Consider the following 14,588-nt stretch of genomic DNA (forward strand, 5'->3'; position numbering starts at 1 on the left):
AGAGCTGAAGTTAAATATACAAACACTGCAAAGCTTGTGTTTCTTCCACAAAAACATACCCGAAGAGAACCGAACACTGGCAGTAAGAAGCAGCTAACGAGCAGTCAGCCAAAAGAGGTGGTGATGTGCAGGAAGATGCAGTCTATTACTCATGCTGGAGGGTCATACACACACACACACACACACACACACACACACACACACACACACACACACAGGGCTTTACTGAGGAAACAGGACGTCCTCAGAGTCCCAGAAGGAATAGTTAACCACAACTGGATCAATAGTCTGCGTGTTTCATATCAAGAGAAAAATGTCATTCTGTCGTCAAATGTCACATAAATCTATAAACCTGGAAGCAGGAGTGTTGAAGTGCAATTCATCACAAAGTGTCAAAACTTGTCATACGGTGTTCATAATGACATTATGAAATAAATTGCCACTGAGGAAAATTATATTGTGAAATCAAAGCTTGAGAAGAGAGATTTTGACAGAAACACTTCTCTAACAAAATGAAGTGAATTCATGATTATTAGTTAAACTATTAAATTATGTAATACAATAAATGTTTTATTGCTTTTTAGATCAATGTTTCACTCCTATTATGGTTTATTTCATAATTTATTTTAATATTTGAACACTCAGGACCTCTAGATTTCCTAGAGGAAAATAGTTGAGATATTTGTCAAGATATGACTGTAATATAATGAGACACAAACCATTACTACCCAACCCAACCATGGTATTATTCCCCTGCCCACTTTAATGGGATCCTGAACATGCAGGCTTTCTTTTAATTGAGAAAGTGGGTTGAAAAATGGCGACATGACACATCTGCAGAGATGAAAAACACAAACTTATTCGTTTGCATTCAGACAACTAAGAAAATTAAATATATGTTTGTCGAAATTATGTAAACTATAAACAATTTCCACCATAAAAATTAGAGAACTCTTTGAAAAAAAATATGCCAGCCTCTAAAATTAACCATCTCACATCTATTGATCCTAACGTGTGTGTAAACGGTGTTATTAAAATGGCGTCTCTCTTGACACCAAACTTTTGGACCTTTATGGCACTAAAGGACCAAAAAAAAAAAAAGAAAAAACTTCCGCAATGCAAAACACATTGTAGATAATCCCGTGAGTTTTTCCAATGATTATCCGCATCAAAGCAGAAGCCGACAGCGTTCACTTACATCAACACGACGCTACGTTGCAGTACAACAACGCTTACAGTTGCAGCAGCTGCACAGTTGATCCCAGGACGGGATAGCGCGACAAAACTTGAACCAACACCGCTACACTACCCCCCTTCCAACTATCTGCATTTGGCTGCAACGGTTGTAGACTCCAACCACACAATAACGACCACAGTGCATGGAACATCTTCCCGACCAGAAGAGAGATGTAACAGAGTACAGTACCTTCGCTCTTGTCTTCGTCAGGCGGCTGGAAGTGAATGAATTTGTGATGCTGACTACAGTGGTAATGAATGGATGTTGCGCTGCTTAGCAACCAAACGACCAATGAAATAAATGGTGGAAGTTTAAAACTATTTACTATACGCACGAGTCAATGGATGGGTTTAATCCATCACTGATTAGTCTTAATGCCTGGCTGTAATAATTCTGCTCAGTTTTTCCTACTAACTTGGTTCAATGTAACCTGCATGGAAATAAAAAATGTACAGCATAAGAGGATAATTGAGACTTCAACACGTGATTATGTAAATTTGTTCTTTATTTTTGTTTTAATCGTGCGCTGGTAGCCCAGTATTTCATAGCTTACATAGTTTGATTCAGGCAGAAAACTGAGTATCTGTCTTGAACCACATCTTTAAAAGCGTTCTGCATAGCAGCAAGATCTACAGCATCCTCTAGTGGATTCACAGGGGAAGTGTTTACAATGACGAACTGTAAACTGTCCTGTGAAGCGAGATGTACAGCACCTTCCTAGACAAAAAAGAAACCCTGCTATAGGAAAAATATCCTCAGGCTATCTCAGGTGTTTCCCAATGCTGAAAAATATGAAAAAACCCCTATCAGTCACTCAGAGGAGCCCAGCCTTCATCGTATGTGGGACATCTCCTCCAGGAAAGGTGTCTTCATGCAGCCTGTGCAGAGCTGATCCATCCACAGGGGAGCTTCGTGCTGCAGAGGGGTGCGGCGGGGGTAGAACGTGTACAAGAGGTCATAGTTCAAAAGACAACTGGGAGAGGCCATGTAGATGTCGGAGAAACGGCTCAGACGTCTGGAGAAGTAGGTGGGGTTGTGACACGTTCTGAAGATGCTGCCGAACTGAGGGTTGAACAAGTTCTTCGTCATCACCCTTGGACACAAAAAGTTAGGGGACAATATCAGTATATCAGTAATATCAGTACATAAGCATTCATAAATGTAGTTGAGGAAGAAATATTCAGATTATTCACCGTCAGAAGTAGCAAGAACACAAAGTAAAAACCTTCAATTACAAGTAAAAAATTATTTAAAAAAAAAAAAAAAAAAAAAAATGTTTACTTAAGTAAAATTCTGCATGCGAAAGTCCTTAAAATATCAAAAGTTAAAGGACTCATTATGTATTTAGAAAGGCTTATAATAGTGTTATATCATTATATTATCATTACGAATGTATTAGAGCAAAATTAAATTTTAATGTTGTAGTTGATTTAGATGGAGCTAATTTGATATATTTTATGTACCGCTGGTAGTTTTAAATGTAACTGTTAAACATATACAGTACAGCAGAGCATAAAACTGACTTCTTAAATATTATCAATAAAAGTATAAGTACCTCAGCACTGTGCCAGTATTTCAGTAAGCATACTACATAAACATACCACATACAGATTTTTCCCCAAAAAAAGAAGAAAATAAGACTCACCTGAGTTCCTCTCTTTCCTTCTGCCATTCCTCAAAAACTTGTTTAGACTCCAGGTCCCGGTGTGTCTAAGATATTAAACATCAGTATGATCATATTTTGGTCTACTATTATACAAAAACCAAAAAATATAGATACAAAATCTAATTTGATTCTCAGTTCAGATGACACACTACATGTTTTCTTTGGTGGGAACCAGTTGAAAAGTTGCCTTAAGTGTTTGTGGTTCATTCATTTCCCCAGTGACACACGAGCCAATCAGCAGCCAACTGGGGCTTGGAGACTAGACGACTTTTCAAGTTCTGTTTTGTCAACATGATCATATCAAGTACGAACCAGACAAACAGTGGAAGTTGTGGGAGTAGTTGAGACTGAGACCATTTTAGGCATTTCAGTGTTTGCTGTGTCTTTATGCAAACAAGAGCAAACACTCTGTACAAACCAGGAATTAAGCTCTCACCTGTAAGCGCTCCATCAAGCCAGTTAAAGCCTGCAGCCAAGTGAGGTTCAGAGCATACCGGTTTGTGCTCACCACTTTGGTTTCCTGCTCAAGCTCTGGTACAATGGCTGCTGTACGCCAGCCATGTCGCAACATAAGGTCCTGCAACGAAAGGTCAAATTGATTTGGTCAAAAGACAATTTCTGAAGTCACATATAGTAACTTAAATTAAGAGCGAAACAGAAGAAAACTACAGGGGAATTAAATGCACCAGAGGGTTCCCGAGGTTGGGGTTGGGACAACAACAACAACAACAACAACAACAACAACAATATTTTGGGTGTTGGTCTTATCTGAGTGAAACAGTGGCTTCCAGTTGTTTATAGATTAGATTTTAAAGCGTTTCTGCCTGAAGGCTATAATCATCACAAAGTCGTCGGTATCTGCCTGGTAGTACCGCAAGTCAAAACCTGACGCTGAAGCTGCTTTGAGCTTTTATTCCTTTCATTGAATTGGGGGAATTATATCTTATTGACAAACAACTATATTTATGGTCAGTCGTTATGTTTTTTTATTTGTATTTATTGTGTAACATTTCTGCATTTATATCTCATTTACTCAATTTTAACTCATCTTATTTTGCTTGCTTACATTTACACTTTATAAGCAAAAATAATGACTTTATAAGGGTCCAGCACAAATCAAGTTACCGTACCTTGTTTTTCTTCGAGATTAGAAAATAATACTTAAAGAATATGTATGTTTTTTTTTAGTTGTTAATGTGTTTGTATATCTTCAAAGTATGGAGTAATCCTAACTATTCCTTCTGTAGAAGTTTTCACTGTGCAGCTCCATCTTTCCACCCTAATCCCAGACTGGAAATTTTATGAATTGCGCAACAGAAGGAGACAGTGGATATCTGCCAGCGTGTGCGTCTGCGTGCCTGTGCTTGTGTATAACATTGTTTGAAGAATAATTAAGGTACAATGTAACCAGCAGTTGTAGCTCTACATTATTGTCACATCAGCTGAAAAACAACATTTCCTGAAAAAATTCCCACTTTGCATTATTTAATGCCGAGAAAACGAGAAAAATATTAACACAGGAAAATCCTCTAAAAATCAAGACCACACATGGGTAGTCATAACGTGGACCCTTATTGCAGTGACTCCTCACTGATGAAATCGCCACGCTTTGATACTTACAGCCAAGTCACTATAAAGATGGTCTCCAAAGTAAAGAACCTTTGACCCTCGCCAGCCTGTCAGTCTGAGAAAGTCAAACAGGTTTCCCTGAAGCGCAAAAAGAGAACCACAAACCACAAGTTATTCTTTATAGTTCATTAGGACACACGGAAAACAACAAGTACAACATGTAGAAATACAGCCAGAGAGAGAAAGAAGTCCGACTGTCCCAATGAGCAGCTTTCAGCGGAGTTACACAACAGCCCGACCAATCACTGACCTGTTTGTAAATCTGCCCTTTGTCCAAACTGGTTATCTTCTCCCACTGAAGGTCTCCATTACCATCTAGACGTCTGAAAGGTCTGTGAGATGAACAGTTTTAATCAGGGTTGGCACTGCAAGTCAAATGTCAAATTCCCTGACTTCATTGACTAAAAAAGTGAAATTATATGACCTATACTGGACAGAAAAACATGCTGCCTTTGTGCTGAGCGGACAAGAAACAGCAACATTATGTTAAAAAACCGGCTGGCACATGCTGTTGCGTTGATACTGAAAGAAATTAAATACATGTCTAAATGCTGGCTGCAGAGGCAAATCATTTATCTAATAATAACAGTAATTAGCTCGCAACCGAATAAGCTTCATTTTTAATTTGTCAGTGACCACTGATGCTTACACGTTGATAATAACTAGCTAACTAACATTAAAGCTACATACATGGAAAATATTACATTTTTAATAAATGGCAACTAAAATGTAAACATGCATACAGGATACCCTGATATTCCACGACTTGGCCCAAAACAAATGATCAAATTCCCTACATTTTTTAAGTTTTAAAAATTCCATGATATTCCCTGAAGTTACTCACTTGATACAGTCAGTGAAGAAGTGCGGTTTATCTGCCTGCACGATGACGACATCAAAGAAGTCTCTCCAGTCTTGTCCCACCATGTGCCTCATTCCTTTATCACTGGGCACACAGAAAAAAAAGAAACACATCAGAGCCGGAGATTGCAACAGCGCTGAAATTCATTATGAGTCAGAGTGAACTGCAACAGAGACTTACACAAAGCTGTAGGGACTGTTGGTAATGAGAAACAGTTTTTTTCCATGACTGACCAATCGATGTAAAACAGCATGCGTCTCCTCGCCTCTCAGGATGAACTTATCTATAAAACCAAGGAGCACAACTCATTAACACACAGTGTAACTGTAATGGCAGTGTATGTGCAGTAATGAGCTGGCTTCGTACAAAAATGTGAAAAAAAAACAATCTTACCGAGGTCTTGCATGACCCATTTGTACATGTAGCCTTTGAGGTGAACCATGCCAATTGCTTCCTGAGGATTAAAAATGTCATAATGTTTTTTTATTAAGGTAATCTCTTTGGTCCCGCATGATTATATGGTGATGAGAGATCATTCTGAACTAGTCATTCAGGTTGAAAAGGTTGCATGTTTATCATCAGAGGAGAAACTAAAGCAAAGTAATGGCCGTGCCCTGTAACCGAAAACCCTCGCACCTCAGGACCGAGAGGAAAAGCGAGTATTGTTCTCTGCTCTGCCCAAAGACAGTCGAGTGGAAACTTTTCCTGAGCTCAGGAGATTGCTGAGCTTCCAGCTGAGGAAACGCAGCACATGAAAACAGTCTCATACACCAGATCACTGTGCTTCCTAGTATGAGCTACAGGGTGAGGCCAGAACTTAAAACACAGGGTGCAACATTTAATACAGTGAGTCAAACTCACAGAGACGTCCTTAAAGAGGTGAACTGGATCGTATTCGATGTCGTGGGTGATGAAAAAATCATTCGCCGCCGCCAGAAGAGTCATCTCAGGAATGGAGAAGATGTCCATGAACTGCTTCACCTTTGGTCCCTGTGTAAACAACGCATGTTACTGCGAGACAATCTCTTCTGTTCATTTTAAAAGGGAGGCACTAAAAGTTTGAACGTGTCGAATTAACATTAATTCCGCCTCTATGGTCTTTTGAATGACTTCCAAATCACATTAAAAAGCATTTTCAATGTGACCACTACCCATTAGGAAGCCTGCCTGAAAAGAGTAATTTCTTCAAATGAGATTAGAATTGTTTTGACTGTTTCAAGAAGGATTAGGAGATGGCAAGAAGCAAACTTCCTGCTGCAGGGAGGCATTTAAAAGTGCTGATGGGCCAAAAATGATCTGAGCCAGATTCAAAGCATCAGAGTCCACACTGCTGCTAATTGGCAAACTTGTCACTTTAACCTTTGTCGGGCTCAATAGAGATTCATAATTTCCGTGACTGACTGAGTGCAGCGTTCTCATGGCCGGCTTCTTGTATATTGGAACGCTGCATTCCAGCTGATTCATGGAGACAATGGAACAAATGAGATTACAAAATTCGCCACTCCACTGGGATTTATGTAACAGTAAAGCCAAACAAAGTCGGACATTTGAAATATCCGTGGATGGCAACAGATTAAATCCTGAACTCCTTGTTTGAGCACGGCCAAATGAGATTTTAATATTATGGTAAACGTTCAGTGTCAAGAGGGGCTTTAGCATGTGTGCCAAACCAAATACGTCTCAGAGACGGAACATTAAAACTAATCTGAAACCAAATTGCAGTAACTTGTTCTTTCCACTCAACTCTAGCTTGAAGTTAGTACACTACATAACTAATGTGCCTTACAGACATTATCCAGTTGTATTTATATTACTGTACATTGCCTTGTTTTTTAAAAGTCCAATATTAATTGCATTTAGATTTCCGTTGCTTTTTCAATTATATAGCAGGTCTAGGTGCTATTTAAATACTGTCAAAGTGTTAAGACACTCAGTTCACGATGAAATGCACACAGCCCATATTCAGCCACTGTGCTTCTTGTACGAACCATTTGGACTTCTTTAAGTTTGTGATGTCACAAATTTATGCTCATGTCATATTTCCAGGCCACTGTCCAACCTTTCATGTGGACAAAAACATCAAGCACTCATGCTGTAGAAGATCTACATAGAAGAGACCAAAGGGAACCTATAATTGGCCTGGACATACCACACTCAGAAATTAGTCAGCCAATAAGAAGAGAATACCAGCGATATCAATCTGTCTTAAAGATACAGACAGAAAACCACCAAAAAGATTTGGAGAGATGTAAAACATAATTACAGTTTAAAAAAAAAAGTTTGGTTCTTATATCTACTAAAATACGCTGTCATTGATATCAAAACTGTAAATTAAACATCACATGTAAAATATGGGACCTTTAATGTTTTTTTCTGTAAAAACATTCCTCCTCACCTTTCCATAGAAGCCACTGTCCTGCTGCAGGGGTACATGGTACGTCCCCCCATAGAGCTTAAGGACCTCCTCATCTGGCACCGGGCTCAGGCCCCTGGAACATCAAACATGAATGGATGTAAATATCGTTTTTGCCTTTAGCAGCAGGGATGTAGACAAAGAATCAAAAAAAAATATGGCATATGTGGATCAAAAACAAGCATCTGCAGAAACCTTTATTCTGCAACCATCATCATTAACTTCTTACCGATACACTGTTCCTGGTTGGATGTAATGAAAGGCATCTATCTTCATCAGAAGTCCCTACAGAAGCGAAAAAGGAATTTCACGTGTGAACATCTGTGCAGAGATTGAAACGATGTATTTTCATGTAGTGGGGCAGTTGTAATTTAAAAAGAGTTTACCTTTTGAATGTCGTAGTGAAGACCCCGAGCAACAAAGTTGGGAATGTAATCATATTTGCAGATGGCTTCGGGGTACTAAGAAGCAGCAGGAGGACAAACAGAGATGAATGAACTTGAATTTAAAAGCATTTGTCATGCCAATACACGTCACGCAACTCCTGTATAACACACCTTGAAGTGTTCAATCAGGAAGGTTCTTGCTTTGTTGTAGATCATAGTGTTGAGTGCATTGGAGTACAGAGCCAGTGTGTAGTCATAGTCAAAGCCGTAGATGTCCACTTCAGCCAAGTCGACCTCGTTGTTGGCGTAGATGGTGGAGGAGTTGAGGAGGCTACACGCACCTGGTGGGATCAGGTCTGATCCAGGAAGACAGATAGAAAACCCTCATTCAGATTCAGCAATAACAGACCAGACGAGACAACAATGACGAGGCAAGATTAGGGAAGTACGCACACTGGTCATTTGAGCTAGGGTAAGATTAGAGCACAGAACGACTGACGCATGTTTTAATGTAAAATGCATCAGACAGACTCTTTTCTTATTATTATGAACCCTGCTGAGAGAAGCTGCTGTTTTTAATCCAGTGGGTTTGGCAAACTCACCAGAGGTTGCACAACGTCTTTGTCTAAAATGTTAACTGACTCTTTGACAGAACAAAGCCACTCTAAAAGGAACATTTTGTACGGTACATTTTGTATTTAATTCAATGCAAACCTGGACAGGAGCACAGCGCTCATGAGGTTATTTTCATCATCTATTCTATCTGCCCTCGACTTTGACAAATACAGTCACACAGCTAACACATGCACACAGATTAAACAAACAGTTTACAATGTGTTCCTGATTCTCTAATACGCTGCCAGCAACAGGACTGTGGGAGAAAGTGGGACATGACCTTCTATCCTGGGACAGCTCAATGAGGGCTGCAGCTGGGCAGCAGACATGCATCCACCCAACCTGAGGCCGGTCTCCCTGCAGCCTCTCTACTACGACTAAACACCTTTCTTCCATGCCGAGTCACATTTCAAAAGATTGCAGCTGTGAAATTGCAATTCTGACCGAGAGAGAGAACGACCCGCTGAATTTAAACCCCATCATAATGAGAGATTTTGATTTGCACAGTTACTTTGTATCTCAACATTAGGTAGGTAGGTAGACAGGTAGTTACTTTATTAATCCCCAAGGGGAATGTTTTTCGCTACAGCAGCATTTATAGATACATGAAAGCAATAAAATAACAGTCAAAAATATTAAATATAAAAATGCACAGTATATACAGTACAGTATATATACTGTATACTGTATTCTTGTTAAACAAACAAGAAACAGACAACAAAATGCACACTGATTGCACAGGAAATAATTAATATGGAATACAATCTGTAATAGAATGCAAAGACATACTATTTTGACTATTTTCATTTAATACTATTTCATGTTTCTACCACATTTTTACCAAACTGCACTTATTTGACATATGTACTTTGTAGATTAAGATTTACAATAAAAAAATAAACCTCATTTATGAATGACTGTACACCACTGTGTACAGTCATTCATAAATGAGGTTTTATTTACCATTTATTTACCATTGATTGTTTACTTTGTCACTACAAAGTAAACAATCAATGGTAAATAAAAGCAGTTAAATTCAATTAATTAATGTTAATATGCATGTTAATACATTCATTATAACAAAGCTGAAGAGGGTCACAATACTGCAAAATGAACTCTTCTACTTTCAAAACTCTTCATATGTTCTGTTTCTGCACTTTTACTTAAGATTTTGCATATCGGGCTTTTATTTACAATGGAGTTTTATTGAAAGCAATGGCTGCCAACCGGATTTTTTTGTGTGTGTTGTTCCGCTATATTATGGCACTTAGTGTGTACTTTAAAACATTATCGATTAATCTGTTTATTTTGATTATTTTCTGGATTAATCGCTCAGCTGTTTGGTCGTTAAAATATCGGAGCACGGTTAAAAAAAAAAAAAAAAAAAACGTCGACTAGTTTTTCCTGCACTGTATTAACACTCAGTGAGATAGGGCCATGTGGACTAAATAAGCAACTCTGAAAAGCAAATATTTTGCACAAACATTGCTGCAACCTTTTAGGCACGTTTAAAAAAAAAAAAGGCATGTTTGATCACAAATCTTTCAAGCTACGTTTGTTGAAATATTTTTTAATGTTCACTTTATTCTTCTAGTTGTAAAACAGCTAGCGCGGATCATTTTTCATTCAAATTCAGACCAGATGTAAATCACAGTGAATGCATTCTCAGCCCTGTCATAAACAATGACGATAGATGATCAACGCCTGACTGCAACACACATATTTAAATACCAAACATAAATGCAGCTTTAGCCATTACCTAACAAACGTTTCGGTTGTTTTCAGGACGAGGGGAACTGCTGCAGAACTAATGAAGCCTGCCCTCTTCAGTGTAAACCGCAACCTAAAACGCGTCTGGCATGGATGAATCAGCAGAGTTAATGTGCCATCTGTCCGATTTAACCGGGATAAACACAATCCGAGTTAAATGTTTTGAATGTCACGGATTAAAAAAAAAAAAAAAAAAAAAAAAAACCCGCTGATGCTGATGACGTGGAGGGTTGCATTGGGGGTGATGTCAAGACAAAAGGGGGAACCCTGCGCTTACCGTGAACCAGCCTCTTCGTTTCATTGTACCGACTCCACAGGAAGGACTTCTGGTCCACCGAAAACGTCGTGGAGGTGTGTGACCGCCTCTTCGCACCACCGGGTGTCCCCACCACGGGCTCCTTGGGTCTCTTCTTGTCCCCGGCCGTGCTCATGCGAGATGGCTCGCTGGATGTTGTCGGCCTGTCTGAGACCGAGCTGCAACTTTGTTTAGTAGCCGTGTCCTGCTGTGTGTCTCCATTCACTCTGCATGTGGTAGAGAGTCTGTTCACTTTTGGGGATCTGGTTAGAGGAGGGGTGCTGTTTCCTTTGGCCCATAATGTTCGGGTTAGAGCGGAGCCCAGTGTCTTCATTGACATGTTTACGACACGGTGTCAACACGTACAGAAGCTCCTGCTGCTGCAAACTGAGGCCTGCACCCTGCTGAAAACATACCATCGCCTTCAGGGAAGCCACGCCCCCCGTTAATCCCTGCAGCCAATCCCGGCCACAGACCTCACGCTCCAGATTAAACACACGAGAAAAAAAAAAAACAACACGGCGATGATGTCACCGTGTTTAAAGTTTCCAAATGTATTTTGGACTTTAGTTTGTAATCTGAGCAGTTTAGTTTATTTTTAGTGAGTGGTGAAAGGGCGGTATATGATCTTTATTCAGTGTAATGTACTTTGTATCACCCACGTGCAATGATATCTCTTTTCTGTGTGATGTGAAAACATCCTGTGCACATTTGTATAGGTAAAAAGTGTATTTGGGGTATATAGTTTATGCGTGTGTGATTGTATGTACATAGGTCGTTATGTTTTAATTATTTTTGCCTTATCAGGGCCCGAGCAGGGGTCTTCAGGGCGGGGCTGTTATAAAGTAACGCAAAGTAACGAGTAACAAAAAGTAACGCAAAGTTATTTGTTTTATATTTGTACACTGAGAGCCACTCCTGTGACTCCTGGTTTTATACACCTTAGTTTGAACTGTGACTCCTGGTGCTGACTCGTCCATAATCCACCTGAAAATCTTGATTCTACGCTCGAGAGCGCCCCCTAAAGAGATGCCCCGGAGGCCACATTTACCTAAATTCACGTTCACATTCACGTGTATCACACCTGGACGCACAAAAAAGTTACATTGCGCCATTACTTCAACTCGACAGGAAGTCCACCATTTTGGGCGATTCTGACACGTTGCACTTTGTCGAACTCCTCCGAGGGATTTTGTCGCACCGACTTGAATTTAGTTTCTATGGATAGATAACATGTTTGGGATTAAATCTTCTTAAAATAATTCGTTTTCGTCGATGTGTGTGCCCGTAAAGAGGCGGCCATGTTGAGCGTCTCGCCATGAAACTACGAGTTGTTTTAAATCTTATGTACATGGACCGACCTTCTCCAAACATCACAGGTATGATAACAGCCCCGCCCTGGAGACCCCTGTGTGGTAATATTCGCTCATAGTCATAGCGCCCCCTGTTGGCCACTCGAAATGACACTTTTCATACTTTCACATTCTACGTCGAGCTGGTTGATCACATGAACCTAAAGTCGGGTCACAATAACCTAAACATGTAGTTGATGATATATTGAGACATTCGCTGGACTTTGTCAATGGGCGTCGCCGTGACGATGCGGCAAAGTCGGATGTCTCGCCGTGACACAGGAAGTTGATGTTTAAGGTCAAAGGATGCTTGAAACCTCACGAAACGTGTGACATACATCCGGCGTGGTGAGATGATACATGTGATGTGTTTTACGAGTGGGCGTGGCCAAACACCTCGCCCGTACATCACTGCTTGCAGTTTTAATTTTTATTGTATTTATATTTTTTTGAAGTATCAAAAGCCAAAATGTCAACGTAGGTTACATTAAATGACATGGTATGTAACTTTTTACTTTTGTAGCTGAGTTAATGCCATGTTGGATAAATTAATCTTTGTTGTACTTCAACATATTTTATGATGTGATCATATGCTTCGTGGGTTAAAGTCATAATTTGTAAAGTGTCTTGTAACTGAAGATGTAAGATAAATGCAGTAAAGTTAAAAGAAAACTATTTGCAGCAAGCAGCAAGTAAACGCTTGTCCTGTGGATACCAAAGATGTGGAGGACCTTTGTGTGCTGGACTGGTGCGACTCAGTCTGTATGAGTCAGTCAGAGACTGTGTTGTCCGACATTATCTTCTGTGAGGAGGATTTCTGAATACCAAGATACTCTAGAGTGAGTTATAACAAAGACAAACTGCTTCACGTCAAAGCTCAGAGAGTCAAAGTTGTTAAAGTAAGAGGTGTTCAGGAGTGGGGCAACAAGGCTTGGTGGCAAATTATTGATTTAGCGCGGCGGTGACCAGAGAGGTTAAATAGCTGACAGTTCTCTGTTACTTCTGAACAGCTCTGACACAGATCACCAACTTCAAATCTAAAGCCCCAACTCCATTAACCCTAGTGTGGTGTTAAGGTCTGTGGGACATGTTCACAAAGTTTACTGAAATATGAATGATGTAATAAAAAAAAATAAAAAAATTTTAAATTAAAACGGAGACTCATTAGCCTTGACTCATTTTCTGAGGAAAATGTAAAAGAAGAGATTTTCATGGAGTGCATACTGCGCACCTCCCAGTGGTCGAGTTAACTGAACTTGAAGACAATAAAAGTGTGGGCATGGTAGGGGAAATCATGTAAACATGGTCAAAATGACAGGAAACGGTTAGCTGTGTGTTCACTCTGTCTTCTTCCTTCCTGCTGGGACTTCTGCTTGTAAGTGAGTCTGTGTCTGTGTCCTTAGTCCTATCACCCGACACACAAAATCTTCTCCCAGCTTCTCTCTGAACAAAAAACAGACACACGTTTGTCTCATTATCCCCATGGGGACGACTCAATGCGTTCCCTGGCCCTTGACTCACACCCCTAACCACCAAAGCCAAATGACCTGACCTTAACCTTAAACCTAAAACTAAGTCTTGACCCTTAAAAAGCAGACGCTCAATGTTTGAGGGTCCACCAGAGCCAATGTTACAAAAACCCGAACGACACTCAAGGGTTAATATCTTGCCCCCCCCCCCCCCCCCTCCCCCCGTCAAATGACCTGAATGAGTTCCACTGCTGACTTGAAAGGCCAAAGGGTAACCTTGACCCTTTCTCGTGTGACTGGTTGATCAAAAGACCGAGTCCCTCCAAAGCAGCAGCACCAGACGACCAGTCCCTTCCCCCCACCTTCTGCTAACTTGTTCTATCTGATCTTCAGAAAAATGTTCAACACTTCCTTGAAGACATGCTGAAAAGCCGTCACTGTCATCCCCACCTCCACCCCCAAACCAAAGACCACATGACCAACAATTATCTACTCCTCGACCCCCTGTAATTTGTCTACAAAGGCACAGCTCGTGCTGTTAATACTCCATTTCATCCTTCAGCACATTGACCTTTCAGGAGGCAATGCACAGCTCCTGTTTGCAGACTTCAGCTGCTACTCTGCTGTTGAGTCCGTCGTCACCTCCCCCATCCATATTTGGTGTGTTGCTGCTGCTTTAGACCGTGCGGTGTGTAATTTTCTCTGCTGAAGCTGTTGACTGTGACCTGCACACCTCCAGGATCCAGAGGCAGACAGGAAACAGGAGACATCAACATTTTGAAACCAGTTCACCGAGACACAAGCCTCACGACACCACTAACACACGAGTTATTCAAAGTTGTGCTTGTTAATCATCTTGATATATAAAGGCTGAACAGAACTGAAAACTAATTC

At 40.3% G+C, this 14,588-nt stretch overlaps 1 protein-coding gene across 1 annotated transcript; it reads right to left on the reverse strand.

Annotated features, from left to right (window-relative positions):
- Positions 1 to 1,724: 1,724 nt before the first annotated feature.
- On the reverse strand, positions 1,725 to 11,274 carry nt5dc2 (5'-nucleotidase domain containing 2). The gene is made up of 14 exons (XM_069141232.1): positions 10,856 to 11,274; positions 8,365 to 8,549; positions 8,194 to 8,268; positions 8,037 to 8,092; positions 7,790 to 7,883; positions 6,256 to 6,384; positions 5,788 to 5,848; positions 5,575 to 5,677; positions 5,377 to 5,478; positions 4,783 to 4,864; positions 4,524 to 4,610; positions 3,340 to 3,480; positions 2,883 to 2,947; positions 1,725 to 2,330 (listed from the first exon to the last, which is right to left on the reverse strand). Exons 1-14 carry the CDS (start codon positions 11,211 to 11,213, stop codon positions 2,069 to 2,071), a joined length of 1,800 nt encoding a protein of 599 aa, XP_068997333.1. The 5' UTR covers positions 11,214 to 11,274; the 3' UTR covers positions 1,725 to 2,068.
- Positions 11,275 to 14,588: the final 3,314 nt, after the last annotated feature.

This window comes from Embiotoca jacksoni, unplaced genomic scaffold (genome assembly GCF_022577435.1).
Source record: "Embiotoca jacksoni isolate LCO1_2020_lvr unplaced genomic scaffold, fEmbJac1.0.p SCAF_9, whole genome shotgun sequence".
Lineage (NCBI taxonomy): Eukaryota > Metazoa > Chordata > Actinopteri > Embiotocidae > Embiotoca > Embiotoca jacksoni.

Bases quoted from the DNA above. Each gene is read 5' to 3' on its own strand.
- nt5dc2 (XM_069141232.1), bottom strand. From the start codon at position 11,213: ATGTCAATGAAGACACTGGGCTCCGCTCTAACCCGAACATTATGGGCC. The intron at 5,678-5,787 runs GTAAGATTGTTT...TTGGTTTTATAG, and splicing joins ATGGGTCATGCAAGACCTCG to ATAAGTTCATCCTGAGAGGC. The intron at 4,865-5,376 runs GTGAGTAACTTC...TTCATCTCACAG, and splicing joins TTCTTCACTGACTGTATCAA to ACCTTTCAGACGTCTAGATG.